Source organism: Tursiops truncatus, chromosome X, assembly GCF_011762595.2.
Source record: "Tursiops truncatus isolate mTurTru1 chromosome X, mTurTru1.mat.Y, whole genome shotgun sequence".
Taxonomy (NCBI): Eukaryota; Metazoa; Chordata; class Mammalia; order Artiodactyla; family Delphinidae; genus Tursiops; species Tursiops truncatus.
The window spans coordinates 42,510,973-42,533,966 of NC_047055.1; the positions used below are offsets into that span (position 1 = coordinate 42,510,973).

The 22,994-nt window shown below is 50.6% G+C and overlaps 1 protein-coding gene across 2 annotated transcripts; it reads left to right on the top strand.

The window, feature by feature from the left end:
• The first annotated feature begins 241 nt into the window (after positions 1-241).
• LOC141277602 (selenocysteine-specific elongation factor-like) lies at positions 242-18,216 on the top strand. 2 transcript variants are annotated; one of them, XM_073799111.1, is made up of 2 exons: positions 242-762; positions 17,935-18,216. In XM_073799111.1, the coding sequence occupies exons 1-2, from the start codon at positions 462-464 to the stop codon at positions 17,988-17,990; spliced, it is 357 nt and encodes a 118-aa protein (XP_073655212.1). In that variant the 5' UTR covers positions 242-461; the 3' UTR covers positions 17,991-18,216. The 2 variants fall into 2 exon arrangements, with proteins under 2 accessions (XP_073655212.1, XP_073655213.1); XM_073799112.1 differs by having other exon boundaries at positions 242-730.
• The last annotated feature ends 4,778 nt before the right edge of the window (positions 18,217-22,994 follow it).

Consider the following 22,994-nt stretch of genomic DNA (forward strand, 5'->3'; position numbering starts at 1 on the left):
AGGCCAGGCTGACTGCCCGGGTCCGAGATTCTCCAAGCAGCCTTCCCAGGTTTCCCCGCGCTGGCTCTTCGGCAGGACGGGCTCAGCTTCGCGTCCCGCCCTCCCTGCCCCGGGCCTGGTTCTTCCACAGCTGCTGTATTTCCCCAGGGCTTCTCGGGGTCCGTAGTGGTCTGGTTCCGTCTTTACTCCCGGTTATTGTTCCCCCCCCTCCGGGTGCCCCATGTCCTGCGGGGAGAGCGACCTGTCCCCGCGCGGTGGACAGAAGGCGCCGGGTGCCCAGAGGGCGCTCAGCTAGAGCCCGTGGAAACGAACGAACGAACGCGAGGACGGACGGAAGTTGGCCCCGGCGCCTGGCTCCCCGGCTCAGCGGACTGACCGCGCGGCCGGAAGCTTCGGCGCCGGAATGCGCGAGCGGGGCGCGGGCGGCGGGGGCTGCTTAGCGGGCTGACAGCAGCGGCGGCATGGCGGGCCGGCGGGTGAACGTGAACGTGGGCGTCCTGGGCCACATCGACAGCGGCAAGACGGCGCTGGCGCGCGCGCTCAGCACCACAGCCTCCACCGCCGCCTTCGACAAGCAGCCGCAGAGCCGCGAGCGCGGCATCACGCTCGACCTGGGCTTCTCGTGCTTCTCTGTGCCGCTGCCCGCGCGCCTGCGGCCGGCGCCGCTGGGGGCCGAGCCCGAGCCCGGGGCCGAGCCGCGGCTGCAGGTCACGCTGGTCGACTGCCCCGGGTACGCCTCCCTCATCCGGACCGTCATCGGCGGTGAGCGCGGGCGGGCGGGGGGTGCGGGGCTCGGACGCGCCGGGGCGGGGACGCCCGCCGGGAAGCCTCTCGCGCCGCCCCGAAAACAGCGAAAGTGGTTTTTTTTTTTTTTTAACCACATGCGTTCGTAATACACGCACAGGTTAGGGAAACGCAGAGACCCTGAAAGGGCCCAGAAGGCGTCCACTCGCTGTCCTTTGGTCTCCTGCTGCCCATCACCGGAGTCAGCCGCTGTCACCTCCTGTGCCATTTCGGAGGAACTCCGTGTTCAGGCAGCGTTCCTGTGTATATGTCGACCCCTCCTTTTCTCGTGTTTTTTTTTTTTTTTTTTCACAAAATGGTAACACCACTCGATTGAGTACTTCACTCAATACTCAGGCCTGCCCATTCATACATATAAAGTAACATCATTCTTTTTAAAGGTCACATGAAAGTCTGTTGTACACTTGCACCACCGTTTTCTGAATGTCTTAATGATGGACATTTATGTCGTTACTCATTTTTGCTAACGATGCTTCAGTGAGTTTTATAGAACAGACGTCTTTGGTGGGTGTGCTAGTGTGTCTGTAAGGAAAGACCCTAGAACTGAGATGCTGGGGCAGAGAGTCATGGTGGTTACTGCCCAAAAGCCTTCCTGAGATGTACCATTTAATTAATTGTAATTATACAAGTAGTACATGAATACATTCTACTTCTGAAGAAATAGAACGTTACAAACCAGGCAGAAGGCCCCTAATTACCCCTCCCATCTCGCCAGAGGAAGCCACTAGTACACCTCTGTGGATTACTTTTCCACATCCATTTCAGTATACTTGACTCCATGGACAGGTGTTTTGTTTATATAGAAAAATGGTAGTACATGGCACAAAGGGTGTATATATAGTTCAGAGACTCCTCACTGCTGACTCAGGGACCTGGTACCTCCCTGCTTTCCACTTCCTCCAGTCCCTTCCGGTGGCATTCTCTGCACCCACGAGCACGTATAGGAACACTTCTTGGTCAGATGGTTTTATTGGCCTGCTGGTGGGCAGCTGCACTGGTCGCGCGCTGGGCATAGCGGGCCCTGCTGTATGATGAGTGTTGAGTACTTTCACCTTGTCACCTCCCGTCTGGTCCATGCTGCGGGCAGTCTGAGATAATTTCCCCATTTTCAGGAGAGGAACCGGAGGCTCTTAGAGGAGCAGGAACCTGCTCTGGTCCCCCGCCTCACACCTTCTACTCCAGCCGTGCTCCAGCCACAGATGCATGTGAAGGGGCTCGCAATCCTCTCTGCTTTCCCCTCCCCTTGTAACTGATTTCTGTTTGGTCACATCCAGGTACATTTTAGGACACGTTCTCTGAGCCAGTGTAGGTTGGAGGTTAAAAAATGGGAAGGCAGATTGTTGGTCTTTTCTTGTGACAGGTGTAGGGAGTGAAGGACATGCTTCTGGAGTCTGTGGTGAGGCCTGGCTTTCTCCCTCACTGACCTTGTGACCTCGGATGTGATTCTGGACTGTCCACACTCTGGCAGATCTCAACTGGCTTTGCTTTTCTTGCACGTTTGCCACTTCCCGGGCAAACGCTTCAGGGAGTGTGGTGGTTACTGTTCAGCCATCGAGGGACTTGGGACTCGGGGAGGCTGCTAGGAAGTGGCCAACCCAGGGCTCTGCTTGACTCCAAAGCTGCCACTTCCCGGGTCACTGTACTCTGCCCTCCTCTTCCACGTGTACGTTCGTGGTGTTTCTTCATAGGACAGAAGGTTTCAGGCACCAAATTATAACGTCTCCAAGCATTTGACAAGTCCTTGGTTTAGACTGTAAATTGTTGAAGAAATGAAGAGGGATTTCTCTCCTGTTGTACGAACATTGCGGCTCTTACGTTTCTCTCACCCCTGAGAGGAGACTCTCCTTGTCTTCTTACAGGTGTTAACATGTGACCTGAGCACATTGCAGTGGTGGGACCAGGGCTGCTACTCTTCTTCCTTCAATAGATGAGATTACCACCATCCACTCAGGGAAGTGAGAAGAAAAAGTGGCTTTTTTCTTTTGCGGGGAAAGGAGCTGCATCTGAGTGCCTGCCCGGGTCCACGCCTGTGGCTACAAACTTGTGTCTGTGTGATGACGCTGAGTGATGGGGGTGTAGGGGGGCATGGGCCCCACTCTTCTGATGAGAAAACTGAAGCTTGGAAAGTCAAGTTCCCTGGGCAGGCATTGGAACCTGCTCTGCCGCCCCTGACCCGGGTCTGGTGAATCCCCTTCATTATCCTCATGTTGCAGAGGCCACGTGTGTCTTTACTTGTCCTTCCTCTCCAGACTATGGGCCCTCCCCTCCTCCCTCTGCTGACCCCCCACATGGTGGACAGTCTGCTCCTTTTATGGATGTCTTCAGATCAGGTCAGCCATCAGCTGAAGACTGTCCGGGCGCTCATTGCCCTCGCAGTGACCCACGATCTGGCCTCTGCCCTCCCCTGAGGTTCATCCATGGCTCCTGACCTCCAGTCACACTGGCCTTCTCCTACTTATTGGATGGGCCAGTGTTGCACCTGCTGTGCCCTCCTCATTTAAATCTCAGCTCGAGTGTCACCTCCTTGGAGAGGCCTCCTCTGACCTACTGGCCTAAAGTGTCCCCAGTTCTCTACCGTCATACTTCCTCATGTCCGTGTTTTGTTTCCTGCTAGCCCTTGGTGCTGTCTGATATGCTTGATGTGCTTGTTGATGGCCTCTGTCCTCCACGAGAGCATAGCAGGAATTGGGCCAGAGCCTGGCATGTAGGAGGCACTCGGAAGTCCCAAATGAATGAAGCCGGGGTTGGGGGGCGGGTCGAAAGTCACCAGCAGGGCCCCTCTGGGGGCTGACAGCAGAGCCAGGGGAAGAGTGCTGTGCGGTGTGCAGAGTGACTCATTAGGGCTCTTTGCACAGGGGTGACTTGCTTTGCGGGACGTGGTGGAGAAAGAAAAGCTTGCCCGGTGGCGGCACAGCCTGGGTGGGGCTCTGAGGCATGAGCCTGCTGTCTTGTCTGTTCAGAGCCAGGGGTAGCTGCCAGCATTTAGCAGCTGGAAATGGGCCTGGTGAGTGGGGAGAGGTGTGGAAGGTGAAGGCGGGATCATGTAGAGTGGTGAGTGGGGCTTAGATGGGGCCCTCGGTGCAGATTTCTTCTAAGGGCCTTGGAATGCTTTTAAAGTAGGTTTGTGATGTGATGAGGCCGGAGCTTTAGAAAGAGGCAAGGTGGCTGAGCAGGGACTCCAGCTGGCAGCGCACCTGTGCACAGATTGCTGGGAGGCGGGGCTGCCGCTGCAGTTCCCAGCTCACTGGGAGTGATTCAGACCCCTTGCTAAATGCCCTATCCAAAGCAGAAGGAAATTAGAGTGACTGTCTGAGTTCCATGATGATACCTTTAAAGCTTAGTGTATCTTAAAGCCAGCTCTCTTTAATTCCATCGCTCCCCCAAAATACTTTCATGTACAAAAAGATCATTTTTTAACTTAGAGAAAATTGGGTTTTATCTTCTTGATCCCTGTGGCCATAGATAAAACTCCTAAGTGGTGCTGGGGGTTAATAGTGACAACAGTACTTAGCATGTATTTAGTGCCAGCATTGTGACTTTTTTTTGTTTGTTTAACCCTCATAGCAATCTGGGAGGTAAGAGGTAATACTCCCATGGGACAGATGCAAAGGCAGAGGCTCAGGGAGGTTAGGGAACACAGATCAGAAGGGTCAGAGCTAGTTTGAACCCACGCTGATCTGCCCTTGGAGCACTGGCATTCTCAGTGTGAGTGGACAAGGGTGCCCATCCGCTCCAGGCCCTCTGATGGTGTTTCTGGGCAGTATTTTTCTCTGATGTGTTTTAGAGTATAAATCTTTCAGGGTTAGAACTTCAAAAAGATTCAGTAATGTATGTTTTAAAGACTTGGGTGGGGGTGAGGGACTTGGATCCATCCTCAATCTCACTCTGGCAGGAAGGAAGAGGTCTGAAAAATGCTGGTATCTTGGCTTGGCAATTTATAGTCCTCTGGTGGCTGCCACGATTAACAGTGCATTGTCTCCCAGTCTTTTGTTCCTGTGGTTAATGAACAGCAGCTCTTTTGCCATGACTGTCACCCTGATCGCTAGCCTCCTGTGCGCCCCCCACGCCCCTCCGTTTAAGCAGTGCTTCCTGCCAGGTTTGGGCCCTCTCTGGACCCCCCTGGCTGGAGCAGCTGATCTACCACAGCCTTGCAAGTGTGACTCAGGGCTCCTAGCTTTGGAGGTCAGTCAGCAGCCCTGGGGGTGCCTGTCTCTGGGAGGGAGCATTCTTTATGACACTTAACCTACTTCCCCTTCTCTGTTTTTCCAGCTCTCTGTGCTCGTGTGACAACATGGAGAAGTATGGTCCCTTGGGCCATTTTATCCAAGAGTGCACCTGCAGTCTGTCTGAGATGCTCTCTTTGGACCCATGAGACAGGTTCATGTGCGAACGACCGTGTGTTTTCCACCAGGTTTTTACACTGCTGTTTGGGTGTCTGCGCTTAGTCCCCAGCAGGCGGTGTGGCCCAAGCAGAAACGACAAACCGGAGGCCTGACCACCCCAGGAATATGGGTGTTTTTCTGATGCAAAACCAACCAAACAAACAAAAAAAGACACTCTGGTTTTCTTAGCCCCTAGTCTTTTAATGAATCTGTCCAGAAATGCATTGTGTTGGGCCTCCCTGGTGGCGCAGTGGTTGAGAGTCTGCCTGCCGATGCAGGGGACATGGGTTCGTGCCCCAGTCCAGGAAGATCCCACTTGCCGCGGAGCGGCTGGGCCCATGAGCCATGGCCGCTGAGCCTGCGCATCCGGAGCCTGTGCTCCGCAACGGGAGAGGCCACAACAGTGAGAGGCCCACATACGGCAAAACAAACAAACAAAAACAAAAATAGAAATGCATTGTGTTATGTTATGGTATCATACGTTTGTCCTAAAATATTGAGGCATATTTAAAGGCGTTGATGTAAGTGGAAATGCTGCTTTAGCCCTAGCCTCTTTAGCTCCTAGAATCTGTTGGGTCTTCATTTCCTTTTCCTCAGTGCGCACCTGGCCAGGACCTCCTCTCCTTCCAAGCTCAGCACCCTCAGTGTCTCCAGGAAATGCAAGTCCAGCTCCGTCTGTGGCAATTTCTCTGCCCCTGGATAGTGGGTGACTGCTTGTGTTTGGGTAACAGTGTGGGAGGAGCATAACATCAGAGACGCGGCCTTGAGTTTAAATGAATGCAGAATATTTGAGCAGGAACCAACAAGAAAGAAAAGTGGAAGCAGGTAGTCATATTTCATTCTGTTGAGGTACATTTTTCTTCTCGTGGGGCTTGCCCTTGAGAACAAAACATATCAAATGTTAAATCAAAGAATATTTTGCAGTCATGCTAAGAATAGAAAATAATGCAGACTTGCCTTGATGAGACGAATATTTTGCTGGAAGGTTATAATCAAAGTCAGAAGGAAATCATAGCCACAGCTTTTGGTAAAGCTGTAATCATTTAAAATAAATTGCTTTTAAACTTTTCACTTAGCATCACCTTTGTGGCTCTTGGGTTTTTCTTCAGAATCACTCCATCCAGGCTGGAATAAGATTTGGGCAGGCGCTCCAGGAACCAACCGGTAAATTAAGCCCTGAGACCTATTCCCCGCTCTCTCATCCTTGCATTGGCCAGGGCCTGGACCAGGCTGGGCCCGAGTCTCTGTCTGACCAGCAGGACTTCGAGGCCGTGCTGCACAGGGTGACAGAGATGACGGTCTCTGGAGCTCTGGGTCACCTGAGGTGACCAGGAGGCGTTCTACCTGTTGTTCCCGTTAGCCTGGAGGCCTCTGTGTGGCTCTAGGGCCAGGCCAGGGCCAGGCACAGAGTGGACAGTCAGGGCTGTTTTTAAACATTTGTATTGAGATATAATTCACATTCCATAAAATTTGCCCATTTCAAGTGCACGCTTAAGTGTTTTCATCCTCTTCACAGAGTTGTATAGCCATTGCCACAGTCTAAGCTCCATCACTGCGAAAAGAAACCCCACAGCCATTAGCAGTCCTGCACCTTCTCCCTGACCCCAGGCCTGGCAACATCTAATCTACTCAGTGTCTCTGCCCATGTGCCCATTCTGGACATTTCGTATAAATGGAATCATACAATATGTGGCCTTCTGTGTCTGGCTTCCAAGGTTCATCCATGGTATAGCGTGACCTATACTTCATTCCTTTTTAAAAAAATCTATTATTTTTAATTGTGGTAAAGCACATATTTCATAAAATGTACCATCTTAACCATTTTTAAGTTTATAGTTCAGTGGCCTCCATCTCTAGAACTCTTTTTATCTTACAAAAGCTAAACTCTGTGCCCATTAAACTCCCCTTTCCCTTCCCCCATCATTCCTTTTTTATGGCCAAAGAGTATCCATTATAGGGATGGATCACTTTTTAAAAATCCGTTATCAGTTGAAGGACATTTGGGTTGTTTTCACTTTTTGACTCTTATGAATAATCCTGCCGTGGACATTTGTGTTCAAGTCTCTGTGTGGACGCATGTTTCCATTCTCTTGGGTTTATCCATAGGAGTGGAATTGGTGGCTCAGAGGGTAACCCTGTGTCTTCTTTTTGAGGAACTGCCAGACTGTTTTCCACAACAGCTGCACTGCTTTGCTTCCTACCAGCAGTGTAGGAGGGTCTGATGTCTTCACTGCCTTGCCAGCACTTGTTGCTGTCTTTTTGATTTGTACCTGTTCTAGTGCGTGTGATGTGATATCTCATTGTCGCTGTAACTTTCATTTCCCTGATATTTTCTTGTGCCATTTGTATATCTTCTTTGGAGAACTGTGTATTCAGATCCTATGCCCTTGTTTTTAGTTGGGTTATTTGGCTTTTATTATTGAGTTGTAAAGGTTCGTTATGTATTCTGAATACCAGTCCTTTATTAGGTATATGATTTGCAAATATTTTCTCCCATTCTGTGGATTATCTTTACTCAGTAATATTTGAATTAAACAAATAATTGAGTTGAATTAAATAAATGAACATATTTTGAGAGGATTAAATGTACCCAACACATTATTTAGGCTGTGGTGGGTGTGTAGGAAGTGCCATTTGCTTGTTTCTGGACGGCCTTTAGGGCACCTCCTGACCTTTTCCTGCCCACTCCTGTCCTTAGTGCCGACAGGAGGTGGCTCATCCTGTCTGTCTACCCCTGGGAGGGTCTCATCCCACACTAGGGTGTTGTGCAGATATGTTTTGATGGCCCATATGCTAAAGTCTTTTTTTATTTCATTTTATTTTTTAAATTGATTTAATTAATTTATTTTTGGCTGTATTGGGTGTTCATTGCTGTGCACGGGCTTTCTCTAGTTGCGGCAAGTGAGGGCTACTCTTTGTTGCGGTGCGCAGGCTTCTCACTGCAGTGGCTTCTCTTGTTGCAGAGCACGGGCTCTAGGTGTGCGGGCTTCAGTAGCTGCAGCACGCAGGCTCAGTCGTTGTGGCTCGCGGGCTCCAGAGCGCAGGCTCAGTAGTTGTAGCGCACAGGCTTACTTGCAGCGCGGCATGTGGGATCTTCCCGGACAAGGGCTTGAACCCGTGTCCCCTGCATTGGCAGGCGGATTCTTAACTACTGCGCCACCAGGGAAGTCTGCTAAAGTCTTTTTTTTTTTTTTTTTTTTGCGGTTGGCGGGCCTCTCACTGTTGTGGCCTCTCCCGTTGCGGAGCATAGGCTCCAGATGCGCAGGCTCAGCGGCCATGGCTCACGGGCCCAGCCGCTCTGCAGCACGTGGGATCCTCCCAGACCAGGGCACGAACCCATGTCCCCTGCATCGGCAGGCGGACTCTCAATCACTGTGCCACCAGGGATGCCCAAAAGTCTTTTTTTAAAAATTCATTGCCAGCGTTTAAAAATTGGCAGATTTCATAAAACAACCCAGAAGTTCAGTGCTTCGGGTGTGGGCAGGTGTGCAGCTGAGCTGCAGAGTCCGCGGGACCCAGAGCTCAGGAGCTTGGGGAGCCTCCTGTCAGGGGAGGGCGGGTGTGTTTTCAGCTGGGAGATCCTTCGGGTGCTTTTAAAGAGTCTGAGGAGAGGACCTGGGACAGAGGTCTAGGGCCACTGGAGGCAGGAGGGGGACACCGCCAGGAGGGAGAGTGTGGCTCTGGGGGTACAGATGCAGGAATGCCCTGTGGCGGGCCGGAGGAGGGGCATGGTGCCTGGGGAGCATCTCCCGTCCGGATGCTGTTCTGGACCCTTGATTATCTCATGGCATCCTGCCAGCCAGACCCCGAGGGGGTGTTTCCCTCTATACTCAGGGTGCCGCCCACAGAAAGGAGGCTGCAGAGGTCAGAAGCCGGCTCCAGGTCACGTGTCGGCGGCCTGGCTGCCCAAGCTGCCATTGCACCTCAGCCTGCACCTGCTTTGGTGGGAGCCCAGCTCCTGGGCAGCACTTTCTGTGTAAGTCAGTTTGTCAAAAACAGAGACTTCCGCCTCCATTCTCCCCTGGATTATTGGAAGTTTGTTAATTGGGTCTTTTATTTTCTTATGCGTTGTGATTAGGCTTCTGCTGCTTTGAAGTGGCTGTGGCTGCATGGGGAAGGGGACTTTGTTAATGTGGGTGATCCTCTCTTGGCAGGAGAAGAAACAAGTTTTGCTGTTGAGAGAGAAGTTGACTTTCCCTCTTGCAGTATCTCTTGTGTTATGATGATGCCTCTCTTGTCTTGGGGCCTTCAAGAAGACTAGAATAATTTCCTTTGTCTCTAACCTACTTCCTGAGGATATTTATTTGGTGGCATGCACAGGTGCTACCTAAAAATAAACCTGACTTTTTCCTTTTAAAATTAGTGCTTGGAATTGCCAGCATTGACCTGCTTGGCCTCTGGAGCCGGCCTTGCTTGGCCACGGGGCTCCACACTTTGCTGTGGGGTTACGCAGGTGGCTTAAAGCTCCAGGAGTGGGTGGCTCGGCCTTGGTCACCTGATGCTGGGACGAGGGCTCTGCCTTCCGGTTGTACTGTGGGTGGCACTTACTCTGCTCGGGGTCATTTCCAGGTGAATTTCAGGACCTCATGCCCTAGGCACCCAAGACCCTCCCGTGTGTGTGTGTGTGTGTGTGTGTGTCCGTCCCCAGTGTTCCCTGCTCTCTAAAATGATGATTGTTCAGAGACGGTCTTCAGAGCATCTGCTCTAGAGAAAAAAGACTTTCTGTAAGCCGGGCTCCATTTCCTAAGCACTTGCTGTTTGGAGTCCGCAGACAGGCAGAGCACGGGAGGCTGGGAGAAAGCTGCGGGTCACCACTGGCGTCGACCTGGCTGGGGAGGGCTGGCACATGCTGGCTGCGAGCGACAGTGTTTGAAAAGTCTGTGCAGAGCTTTCCCAGCACCATCCAGAAGGATCCTCTGTGCTGGTGGGAGTGTCTTCCAGCAGCACAGCCCAGGGAGGCAGCCACATAACCGACGAACTGAAACTGTAATTTGATTTTAGTTAAGTCACATTTCAGTAGGCAGCTCTCGACCTGCTATCCAAGTGCCTGCTGGGCTGGCTTCTTCATCAGTGAGCCCCACAGGTCCCCAGACTCCACACTTGCAAGACCCCATCCCCACCCCCGCTTGGCAGTAAGTGCCCACAGTGGGGCAGGCCAGTCACGCGGTCCCCAGTGTGTCCTCCTTCACCTTCACGGACTCCTTACAGACTCTTGCCTGTCCTTCGCCTCCTCTGCCCATCACCACAGCTGCTCCTTGGACAGGCCTCCGTCCACTCTGCACTGGACGAGCACGACCTGCCTGAAGCGTATCGATTCCAGCCCCCTTTTCTTTTTCAGTACGCGGGCCTCTCGCTGTTGTGGCCTCTCCCGTTGCGGAGCACAGGCTCCGGACGCGCAGGCTCAGCGGCCATGGCTCACGGGCCCAGCCGCTCCGCGGCATGTGGGATCTTCCTGGACCGGGGCACGAACCCATGTGCCCTGCATTGGCAGGCGGACTCTCAACCACTGTGCCACCAGGGAAGCCCTCCAGCCCCCTCTTGAAACTGCCCTCCCCTCTGTGGCTGAGAACTCTTTCTAAATGGCTAATATGATTATTTGACTCCCCTGTCTAAAAGTCTTCCTTTGCTCTCTGTTGGCATAAAGGCTAAACTCTGCATAGGCTGACAGGGCACTTCCTGATGGGTCAGTGTCTCTGTGTCGCTCAGGATTCCAGGCTTAACGAGCTGCCTGCAGGTCTCTGGACAGACAGACCGGGGTCTCTCATGGCGTCTTCTGGCTACACCACGTCTCTGGGAAGCCTCACCGTTGGCCCTCCCCAGCCTCGACCAGGTGAGGGTCTGTACCATCCTGCGGGCCCCCCGGACCCCTTGTCCTCCCATCTGTTGTCATTGCATTTACTCGACCTGATCCCTTTGAGGATGGGGTCCTGCTGTCATCTGACTCCAGGACCAAGGGCAGGGCCTTGGTGCAGGCACGCAGCATGGACGAGTGAGTGAATGAATGAATGAGTGGGTGACAGGTCGTTTCCCTCTGCCCGCGGCCAGCATCCAGCCTCCTGTGGGGCTTCAAGCCACCGGCCAGCCACACAGGGTTCACAGCTGAGCAAGCCTGCCTGGAGGTTAGACAAGTTAATCTTTCAGTGGAAATTCAATCCTCATATTTCATTTTCAGGCCACTTAGCGTAGCAAAGTAGTTTAACTCGGAGCAGATTTCTGCTGTGCTGATGGTTAATTTCATGGCCCACAAAGGGTCAGCACACTGATGCTGGGGACATGGTGACCCGGTGCAGCTCACCGCACACGGCGAGGGCCCGCAGCCCTGTTGTTTTAGAGAAGCAGTTTTCACACATCCTTCAGTGGGCTGGTTTTGAGTTAACAGGGGTGACCTTTTCAAGAACATTTTTAAAAGCTATAACATAGATCCCTCCCAGACCGTATATTTTCCTTTCTCCACGCAGTTCAAAGGGGCTGAGTTGTCTCATAGGTTTTTGCAGGCAATCTTCAGCTTGACCCTGGTTGTTTAAATCTGCCGGAGGATATTTGAACAAACGTGTACTTTGGTAATTCTTCTGCCTCTGTGAACCTTTAACCTTAAGGTTTCTTTCAGAGTCTGGGGCTGCATTGTCACCAGCCGTTCCTGCTGGGGCTCTCAAAGGCCATTGTTTAGCATGTCTGTTTTCACTTTGCTACTGGAGTTCTCTGGAGGAAGGGTATTAATTCAGACCTGATCTGAGACAGGACGAGGACTTCTAAACTTGCCCCGGAGCTTGGGGACTGGGAAATGAGCATAATGCGAGCCTGTGGCCCAGCATGGTGTCCTGCAAGTAGCCTGTGAAGCTGAGGGGAGGAGGCCCTCCAGAGGCGGGCTGGCGTGGTAGCTTCCAGCAGGTTACCCAGCTCAGCCAGGTCTTGTCGGACAACATGACCAGAAGTGGTTGCCAAGGTTGTCCCTGGTGGCCAAGCCTGGGGCCCGAGTCCCTCCTGAATGTAGACTTCCTGGAGCACCAGGGTCTTCAGAACCCGGGAGGCTGGACATGAACTCGGGGTCCACACACGCTTACAGAGCCCTCGTGTGATGAGATGCTCCTGGGGAAAGAGAACAGGCTCCCCAGGCCAGAGGGCACAGGCTGGACACTGGGCCTGCCAGTTTCTCCATCGAGTTCTCCATGCGTTTCCCCGAAGGAAAGCTCAGAGACCCCGAAAGTGTGTGATGCCACAGTCCTGGCATCAGGGGTGCTGTAGCGTCTGAGATGGACTTTGCCCACCCCTCTCCTGACACCTGTCTCCTGGTGGCTTCTGGTTCGTTCTGGCACCTGCTCTTTGCAGTAGAGGTTGGGCGCTGTTAGCCTGGTTCCTTGGCTGTCTTTCCCTTCTCTTCCCAGGATTCTTAGTGTCCTGAAACCTGGCTAGGTGACCTAATTCCGTAAGGTTTTTCTGCAAAAAAGATGTTGCAGAAGGAAAGGCATGTCGATGCATTCATTCATTCATTCATTCTGCAAACCCTGACCCACCTACTGCACGCTAGGAGCAGGGTTTATATGGGTGAGCCGGGCAGAAGTGGAGCGCAGTGTGCATTGTGGAGGAGGCGGGTGTTACAGAAGTGAGCAGCAGCACGCAGCACGCAGCACGAAGTTGTGAGCGTGCTGGAAAGGACAAGGTAGGACGCCCGCAGAGGGAGTAGCACATGGGAGGGGTTTGAGGCAGGAGATGGTCAGGCTGCTCCACACATGAGAGGCTCAGTCTGGCTGACTGTGTCAGAGCCAGGGTCCACAAAAGGAATCTGCTGTGGGGCTGGCGTTTCTGGACGGATATATATATTTGGAGTCTGTCAATCTTGGCTTTGCTGGAGGTTAAAGCAGCCGCATGCCCTGTGGTTCTGATAGGGAGACAGAGAATGGGAGGGAGGGCCGCAGCCAGCCTCCTGTCTGGCCTCCGCAAGGCCGTCCTGTTGGCTTTATGCACCTGAGCCCTGTTTCTGGTCTTGGACCCCCATTTTCTTCCCGTGCTAGAGGAAGGGGCTGATGTGGAAACAGGAGGCGGCAGGTAACCCTGGCATAACGTGAGCTGGACAGCTGTCACGACTCTGGGGCTGGGGCTCGCCGTTTAACACTGGCCCTTTGACCACCTGTGGTTCACACGTTCCCGAACCACTGAGCCAAGCTCTGGGCATCACAGCTGGTATGTAAAGGAGCTGAAGTCGCTGGCACCCAGCCCACCTCCTGACTCCTGGCCGCAGGTATGCAGACACTCCCGAAACATTCTCTTGTCCCCTTTCCTTCCGGGGTGCCCACTGGGTTGAAGGTAATGCACTGGGGGCAGATTTTGCCTTTTCTTGCCCAGAGATGAGTTTGGCATGAGATTTGGCCCATCCTGGCTTGTGCCTGGAAGGGTGGAAGAGTGGGTTCAGCATCTGGGTGGCTCATAGTTCGGAACAGAACTGGAAGACTCACTCAGAGAAGACCAGGGCTTCTTCCCCTGGAGGTTCCTGCCAAGTAGGCCTGGCCTCAGACTGGACTGGATCTTTGCCTTTGCTCTTGTCATTTTACATCCTTTGAGGCTCTCTTGCAATGCCAGGTTGGTCTTCTGGGCATGGAGCCCTGTCCCCAGGTTGCAGGTAACCCTGCAGGTCGGGGCTCCTCCGAAAGAAGAGGAACCACGACTGATCTTTCGGTGTTCCTCTGAGAAACAGCAATGTGGGTTCCCTCTGCCTTTTTTTTTCTCCTTCTGGAATCAAATGGAATCTTTTCCTGGCAAATATTTCCTAGATAAAAAAAGTACTGTATACTGTTATTGTAGATTTATTAGTCATTTCTAAAAGTTTTTTAAAGTAAGCAAAAAGAAAACTTGCCATGGTAACCAATAAAGTTTTTAAAATTAATTATTTATTTTTATTTTGGCTGCACTGGGTCTTAGTTGCGGCATGTGGACTTCTTAGGTGCAGCATGTGGATTCTTAGTTGCGGCATGCATGTGGGATCTAGTTCCCCGACTGGGGATCGAACCTGGGCCCCCTGCATTGGGAGGGTGGAGTCTTACCCGCTGGACTGCCAGGGAAATCCTGAGGAATGAATCTTTTCTAGGAAAGATAAGAGTCAGTTATTTTTGGTCTGATTTCTTCAGCTGAATCTTTCCCTCTTCCTCTTACCTCACAGTCTGTCCCGGAAGGCAGTCTGGGGACACTGTGGCAAGCACCCTGGACACAGATGTGTGTCATCCTTTCCCAGCACCCCTCCGGGCCGCGGAGAGGCAGCTGTAGGCCTGCCTGCGAGCCGTCCATGGGTGCTGGGTGGAAACGTCTCTGCACCGACTCGGCACTGTTCAGTGCACAAGAGGGCAGTGTTTGCTTGCGGTCCTGGATGGAGATGATCACTGTGGAGGGTAACAGGTCAACAGAGTTAGAATGACCTCGGGGCTTTTCCAAGACAAAATAAACCATAAGCTGCAGCCAGGGTGGCGTCCCATATACGCCTTTAAGTGGTGACCCCTCCAGAAAATAGCTGCTCGCTATGTTTTTTTTTCCTTAAAAAGAAAAATATTGTTTCTTTCAGTGTTTGTTTTTTATTTAATCAATGGAAGTATCGTTTGCAGCCTTGTACCTACAGTGGCAGAGGTTAAAGAGTGTTGCAAACGCAAAACAACTGCCTTCCAATTAGAAACCATACGGGAAGATTTCTGTTTGAAGCAAGGGGTCAAATGTGCATTCTCCCCTTTTCACATCATCAGATTATGTGACTTAACTTTGAAAGCGTCTGAAGATGTGGGCCCGGCTGTCAGCCCTCTCCACTCAGTTTGCTCTCGCTTTGTGAGCCCATGGTGCTAACCAAAGCAGGGGGTCTCCAGGAGAAGAAGGTGGCCCTCCGCCTCCCAGAGGGACAGGGTCCCACCGAGCGGAACCGTTTCTGCGCTTGTATGAGGACTTGCCTGTTTCCAGCTCTTAGGTGGTGTTTTCCGGGAGCGGCTTTCAAGGCTGAAAGTCACTTATTGGTGCACGGCCCCTCCCCCCACCATATCCCCCACCCCAGACTCGGGATCTCAAACCCTCTTTGTTCCCGCCCGACCTGGAAGCACTGGTTTTGGGTGCCTCCAGGATGTGAACACCCCAAGCAAGGCCCAGCACCCCGAGGAAGCAGGCGGAGCTCAGGCATGGCCCAACCCGGCTCTGGGCAGCCCAGCGCAAGGCCACTTTTCTAACGGAGGCTGTTACACCTGAACCGCAGGTGATTACCTCACTCAGGTGGCTGTATCAGAGGAGCCGTCTGCAGAGCTTCTGGCACACGGTTGGGATGGTTGTGATGACGTTGACCCCTGTGCCCCGACCGTGAGAAGCATATGGGGTGCAGGTTGTTGACGTGAGGCCAGAGGCGCGGACGCGGACGGCTGTTCGGTGATGTGCCGCTCGGGCCCTCTGAGCACGTGCGGCGGGGGTGGAGTCTGGGCGGGGTTGCCACGCTGCCACCCGTCCTCTGCCCTCCGACGACGGCGGCCGACAGCCGTCCAAGGGGAAAGCTGGGATCCCAGACGCAGCCTGTGTGAGACCACACGTCTTCTTCTAATCTTTCCTAGTCGCAACGCAAATCTTCCAAGGTTAGTGCATCTACAAGATAGACACCGCGTGCACGGTGGGTATGTTAGCACGTGTGACACCCTCACCGTCGTTAATTGAACAGTGGCGTCTAATACAGAATTTGAGTTTAACACTACCAGTGCGGAGAGCCATGAGTGGCGGGTGGCCTTCTCGTTTGCTTCCCTGTGAAACCCCTGTCCTGGCTTTTATTAGAAGGATCTGCGTAGGAAAGGAAGCCTGAGCTGAGGCTTTCAAAAGACACTCATGCCATGTTTTTCCAGGAACGTAATTTCTGAAAAATGCCAGAACCCTCAATTTCCAAAGGAGCCTGGTTTGTAAAGGGAATGAAAAGTTGTTTCTGTGTGTGGATTCTGAGTTGTTTTCCATCGCACTCCCTGAGGCAGGGTTGGCAAGCGGGGTACAGGACAGATGTTCCTTGGTAGTAATTTCCAGGCAGATTCTTGAATGCCTTGTATACTCTGGGTCACCGTCAGCTCATAATGGAGCAAGATTGAGTGAGAATTCCTCCAATGAGAGATGTGAACGGCACACCGGAGAGATATGATGGTGCAGATAGGGGGCATTCTGTGAGAAAATATTTCCTGTGCTATCTGTAAAATTCAGATTGAATAACCATTCTGAAGTGCTCCCTTTTAAAAGAGTTCCTTCCACAAGCATTGCAGGCTGAGTAAATACCAATAATTTTTATTTCCCTCTCCTTATCGGTCCCCTTACTGAAATGTTCCTGCACAGCCTATCTGGTCTTTTCAAGTGAACATCAAATGATTAGTGTCAGCCTCCAATTTGAATTATGATCCGCATTTCAAAACACAAACTGCTGCTTCACTTCTGCCTTTGGAGGCAATTATCAATATTTACCAATACTGGGGAAGGGCTGGAGAGGGAGGATATGCTGCTGAAGCGTGGCCCCAGATGCAGAGGCACGGGGAGGTGTGTGCCCACATGTTCAGGGGACACAGGCCCTTCCCCGGGCGCCGACTTTCAGGTGGGTGAGGGGTTGTGTGGCCCTGGGGACTCAGAGGAGGTTGGGAAAGCCATGCCCGATGCCTGTAGGAAATGCCTGCTCTGGCCTCTGCTCTCCGAGACCCTCCCCTCTCTTTCCTGGGGACTGCCCAGCGTGCCTGGTGTGGGTGCCCTGGGGGGGAAGGGCTGCTCTGAGACCACGTGGGCCTGAGGCCACCCCACGGCCTAGAAGGCAGACACTCGGGAGCAGAGTGTGCTGTTGTCCTCCCTAAAATACATTTATGACACTTACCTCCACGTTGCATCCCAAGTATACTAGGCGGCCTTCTCTTATATCTTAGTAGACATTCAATTCAGCTTTGAATAATTCCAGTTTTTGCAGTTTTATGTTTGTATTTTGGAGCCAGTAAACCTTTTAAGTTTGCAAACACTGTAAACTTCAGTACTTTGCTTGTCGTGTCTGATTAATGGTGCCTTTGGGAAGTCTAGAGCTGGTTTCGACTTTGCCCTGTGGGACTTCCCTCAGAGTTAAGAGGCTGCAGGCAGTGGGCCCTGGCTTTGGGCTTGGAGAGACTGAAATGGGAATTTCGGCTCTTCTAGTAGCTTATTGCACGACTGCGGATGTTTTGCTTTTCTGAACCTTAGTTTCCTCACCTGTTTAATAACGGAGTAATACCTTTTTTATGGGGTTTGCTGTTGGGATCTGCAGTGGTAACGGTGATGTGGTCAGCGGTGGCCCAGGTGCTGGGGGCGGCTCCCATGGGGAGCTCCTCCTGCCGGGTGCCCGCAGACCAGCACTGAGGGTCTGCACAGGATATCCCGCTTCTGAGGGCTCGGGAGGGGCGAATGCCCCCTTAGCTGTGCTTCCGTATAGGGAGTAGTGGAAAGAGCCGGGCTCGCATGCTGGCCCAGGTTTGAACCCCAGCTGGGTACAGTGAGCTGCTTGGAACCTCAGTTTTCTCATTGTCAGGCTGGGGAGAATCACCAGCTTGTGGGTTTTTGTGAGAATCCATGAGATAAGCTGTGGATAGTGCTTACCTCAGTGCCTGCAACCTACAAAGTTCTCAGTAAATGGTGTTAACTGTTGTGATTGTGACCATATGATTTGATTTTTTAATCTTTAAGAGACTGTTCATATAAAAATAAATCGTTCGGGACTTCCCTGGTGGCACAGTGGTTGAGAATCTGTCTGCCAATGCAGGGGACACGGGTTCGAGCCCTGGTCCGGGAGGATCCCACATACCATGGAGCAACTAAGGCCGTAAGCCGTAACTACTGAGCCCGTGTGCCACAACTACTGAAGCCCGTGTGCCTAGAGCCTGTGCTCCGCAACAAAGAGAAGCTACTGCAATGAGAAGCCCGCACACCGCAATGAAGAGTAGCCCCCGCTCGCTGCAACTAGAGAAAGACCTCGTTCAGCAACGAAGCCCCAACACAGCCAAAAATAAATAAATAAATAAATAAATTTATTTTTAATTAAATAAATAAATAAGTCGTTTGTCAGAAGTCTCTCTTGTGTTTGGTGGGGAAGGAAGGCCAGATGGATGGCGACCGCTACCACGTGAATGTATGATTTTTGTCTCTGCTTTTAAATTGGTGGTAATGTCATTGGGGAGAAACTAAATTGACACAGTTGAAGTACAAGTGCTTAATTATGTTGATTTGGCTGTAAAACTGTGAGGCAGTTGGAATTGGAAGGAGGAAGGCCCACAGTGGGGAAAGACGGGATGGAAACCAGAGGAGAGAAGTGGATGTTTGTTAGAAAGCAGCGTTTTTTGTCTACCAGGAGAGGTCGGGCTGCAGGAGGCCTTGGCTTGTTTTGTGTTTGGAAGTGGAGAGATGCCCAGTCACTGCTGAATGCAAGCGAGCCCAAAATATGTGATGCAGGAACAGAGCTTTTCTTGAAGTGATGTATGCATCCGTATTACAGGGAAAAAACGCACCCACAGAACAGCATAAATGCAAACATGGCACAACTTAAAAACCTTGAAGTTTAGAGTCTGAGAAGCTGAATTTGAGTCTGGCTTCAGCATCTGTTAGCTGTATATTCTTGGGTAGATTCCCTAACTTCCCGGTGCCTGGACTTCCCGGTCTGCAAAATAGGAAAGAATCATCTTAAGGATTAGAAGAAATATATCTGGTGCATGATGAGCTTTTAATAAACTGGTGTAACTGTTGTGACCGTTACTTTCCTCCTGACAACAAGGCCCCCAGTCTCTGCTGGGACACGATGTTGCAGTTGTAAACGTGGGCTTCCCTGAAACGCTCTAGTTCCTTCTGTCGTATAAACGAACGTCCTGGACCATCGATTCAGTGTCATGGGAGGTTTGTAGGTGAGTTTACATGACTAAGCTTTGGAAAGCTCTTTTTTGTTAACTCCTTATTTTAATACCAGGACAGAAGAGGGCCCTTCATAGCTTAATATTTTTGAAGCCTGAACTTGGCCTGTGTATAGACCCGGGGAAAAATTCAGAAAATCTTAGTTTTTCTAAAGACTGGATAGGGGTGCCGTTCTTTAAATTGGGGAAACAATTTTTCCCCCTGAATTTACTGTTTATTTTGGGGGCATGTATATTTCCAAATATATCAAATATAATACATAATAATGATGTATTTTAAAGTTTCTAAACTAACAATAAAACATTAGCCCTTTACGGAGTTTTTAAAAGGTCTTGCTGATTTTTTGTTTCCCCCAGATTTGCATGACTGAAATTTTTGGAAGCTTTGCCTCTCTAGCCAAGCAGAAAACACCTCTGTTTAGAGATGGTAAGGAGATCCACGTCCAGCCAGTCTCATTACAGCAAACTCTAGGGACCCTCCTGCATGCTTTCATTTTGCTGTAGCACACACAGATGGCTTAAACCAAGGGGGTTTCTTACAATATAGAGATACTCATTTTTGTCAAATGTGTCTTCGAGAAGCAGGATCCAGTTTGTTTTTATAAACAGGAAAGTTGATTTGCGAGGAGGTGAATGAGGACTCCAGACAGGAGGTGGCATGTGGCACCTTTAGGGCTTGTTTGGAGGCGTCACACCATGAACAATGTGTAGACGTTCTTTGTATAAATGGTTGGTGTCCGGATCTCCAAAGATGCTGTTGATACAGCCACGTGGCACTTGGGTGGATTTCAGGTTCGGGATGGGTCAGTGCATGTGTGGAAAACTTACGGCAAAACAGCGTGTTGTAGTCAGTGCAAGTACAGCAAAGAACGCAGAGTCAGGGTCACCAGGGACGTAGTGAAACTCGTGCACCAGAGGCTTTGTTATTGAGGGACTAGACTTTTTAGTTGTTTTAAAAGAGAGTCTCTTGCGCAAATTTGAAGTGTGGAAACCATCTTATTTTCCTACAAGTGAAACATTTAAATACTTTTTCCCCATGATATTTTTCAGCATATGAAGTGAAACTGGAAGTGGTTTCAGTAAGTAACATATTTTGGGGGCCGAGGAGAAGCACTAAAAATTCTTCACGGGAAATCAGCAGCATCCAGACGAACTGTTGGGTGAATATTTTCTAAGCCATAACCAAATTTTACTTCTGTTTTATTCAGACTCAAACTTAGTTTAATAGTGATATTTCTAAATGAAACTTTCTAGAGGTAGGTGCATTTGGGGGCCAACAAATTGGTAGAAGCAGTACACAGAATCCAAGTTCAAAGTGGCACATTGTTTTTTCCCATTAAGCTTGCTTACTGTGTGACGTTCCAGAGTCCATATTGAATCTTTACCACGGAACATTTGTGATTCCAGAAGCCCAGAACCCAAACTGAGTTAGTCTGACCTCCTGTTCCTTTCTTGTGCCGGCTGTCAGGACCTTTTTACTTTACCACGGATCAAAAACCACTTCTCACTGATAGCTCTGCCTTGTTCTGTTAAATCTCCAGATCCCTGTTGTTATTATTGTAATTGTTATTTTACTGTAAAAAATATCATTGTCACTATTATTGAACAAGTCTGGATTTCAGTGTGAAAAGATGCAGTCATGCATTTTGATTCAGTGCATGTGAAGCCATGCCAGGAGTTTGAATGTATTTTAGGGCGTTTTCACTGTGAGGCCGGGAGTAAGACCTGTTTTCACAGCCTAGAAAGGTTGCCATGAATTCCAGCACTTGGGAATCCCAGGTTTCATGCTGACTTGTTCTAGTAAAAGGAAAATTAGCCCTTGATACTGTTTTAATCTCTTGAATGAATGGGACCTATTTCTGATTCCGATTTGACTGAGGCGATTTCTCCGTTTCCCTAAGTGCCACTTCCCAGGGCAGACAAAACATGTTCTGTGCACGAGAAACGTGAGATGCTGGCAGCATGGAGGAGGAAGGGGGAGAGGAAGCTGTTTGCAAAACTACTTAAAATAAATTTGAAGGGTCAAACATGGAACACAGTTACAGAAGAGAAAGGAAAAAGTGCCTTAGGTCAGTTCAGCTGAGTAGCTAGGCATTCACATTGGCTGGAGGGTTGAGTACTTCTTGCTAATCAGATACAATGGGTGCAGATAATATTTGACTATCTGAGGCTCGATCTCACCGCCTCAGTATCAGGGAAATTAACCAAGAGGGGCATGTTTTAAAGGGCTGATTTGGGCAAACAGATACCGTTCGGAAGAGATGCAGGCAGTTCACCTCGTCATCCGAAGCTCTCAGACTGGACTCTCCAACTCATGGTGTGTCCGTCAGAGCCTTGGGCTGTGGCAGCAGGGCTGGCTGGCGTTAGCACTTCATTTGAAAGCGATGGGTACTTTTAAATTAAACATGCAGAGTTATCTTGGTGAGACATTGAATGGGAGGTTGCTGGATTATTGAATTTGGCCCACAGTTTAGCCAGATCAGCAGGGATTTGGGGGTCTGAAGCAATTAATATGCAAGTACATTTGAGTCAGCAAGGTAGGAGATTACTGTCTTATCAGGGCAAAAAACCCCCACAACTTTTATTTCCCCAAGAACCATACTTTTTAGGAGGTAGATAAAACCTATTGTTTGAGGTTCCTGTTTGAGAGTGACCACCTCAAATTGCCAGATTTTAACCACTAAAACACACAAGATGGAATAACTGCATTAAGGAAAAAAAAAGTTTGACCTTTTATCTGCATTATGCTTAACATAGAGGAAACCCTGAGTTCTTTCGTCATGTTCTTTTTTGTTTTGCTCATATAGATTGGGAGAAAACTTAATTTTCTTTGTTGAAAAAAAACATTCACTGAAGTGATCCAAGCACATGAAGTTGTTTTGTCCCGTCAGATTGAGTGCGTGAACAGACAAAACTGAAAAGGATTTCCTTTACTCCTGCAGGCAGGGACGCTTGGTATAGCCGGAAGCTTTAGTCTTTGAAAATCACATTTGCCTTAAAAATGAAAAATAAGAAAATGATGGCTCATGGAGTGGTGAAGGCCTTTATTTCTGTATTTTCTATGGAGACCCTTTCCTTCCGGAAGCTTTGATTTGAACCGCCTGCCTAATCGGGACTTGGGAGGCCTCAGTGACTTGGAAGAAGGTCATTCTTCCTTTTGCCAGGGCCTGAGCGCCCCTGAAAAGCTTACGGCCCTGGCTGTATGGGGGCACTTCAGGACATGGCCCTGGAACACGTGACCAACAGACCACGTCCTCTGGGCAGGTGACACGGGGACGCAGCCTGGGCGCGAGTGGGTGTGTGGCCCGGTTCCCTGGCAAAGGGCCTCCAGGGTTTCCTATGGGGCCTTTTCCATCCAGTGCAGCCCCTTTTCTACTGCAGATGAAGGATAAAATGCTTGGGAGAATGACCGTCATTGTTCCCATTCCCAAGTCCTTTCTGTGTGTGGAGAGCATTCTGAGTTTGTCTGCTTGTTTGCTGTCCTCCATCAAGACTCATGGCCCAGCCGACATTCTTCCGAGCAGATCACATGCGCTTGGCAAACAGGTGGGCTTTCTGAGCACTTTTTTTGTGTTTTCAGCCACAGTCCTTAGTTCTCAAGGGATCCTCCTGCCAGCCTCCATCCTAATTTCAGATTTAGGAAAAGAAAAAAAAAAACAAACACAAAACAAAACAAAGCAAGGAGGCTTGATGTAAAATGGAAGTAGAACTTGGCAGTGGCCAGCGAGATTGTGATAAGGGTTGGAAGCATCTCTCCTCGGAAAGGTCTCTCTTGCTGGAGGAGTGGGCTCGTCCAGCGGCAGCTGGGGTGGGTGGGCTCCGCCTCACCCGCAGGCTGGGTTTCCTTACCTTTGGACTGAGATATGGCCCCTTTGTGGGTTGTTGGCCTTCCTCAGTGGGAGAAAGCCCCCGGACTAAGTCT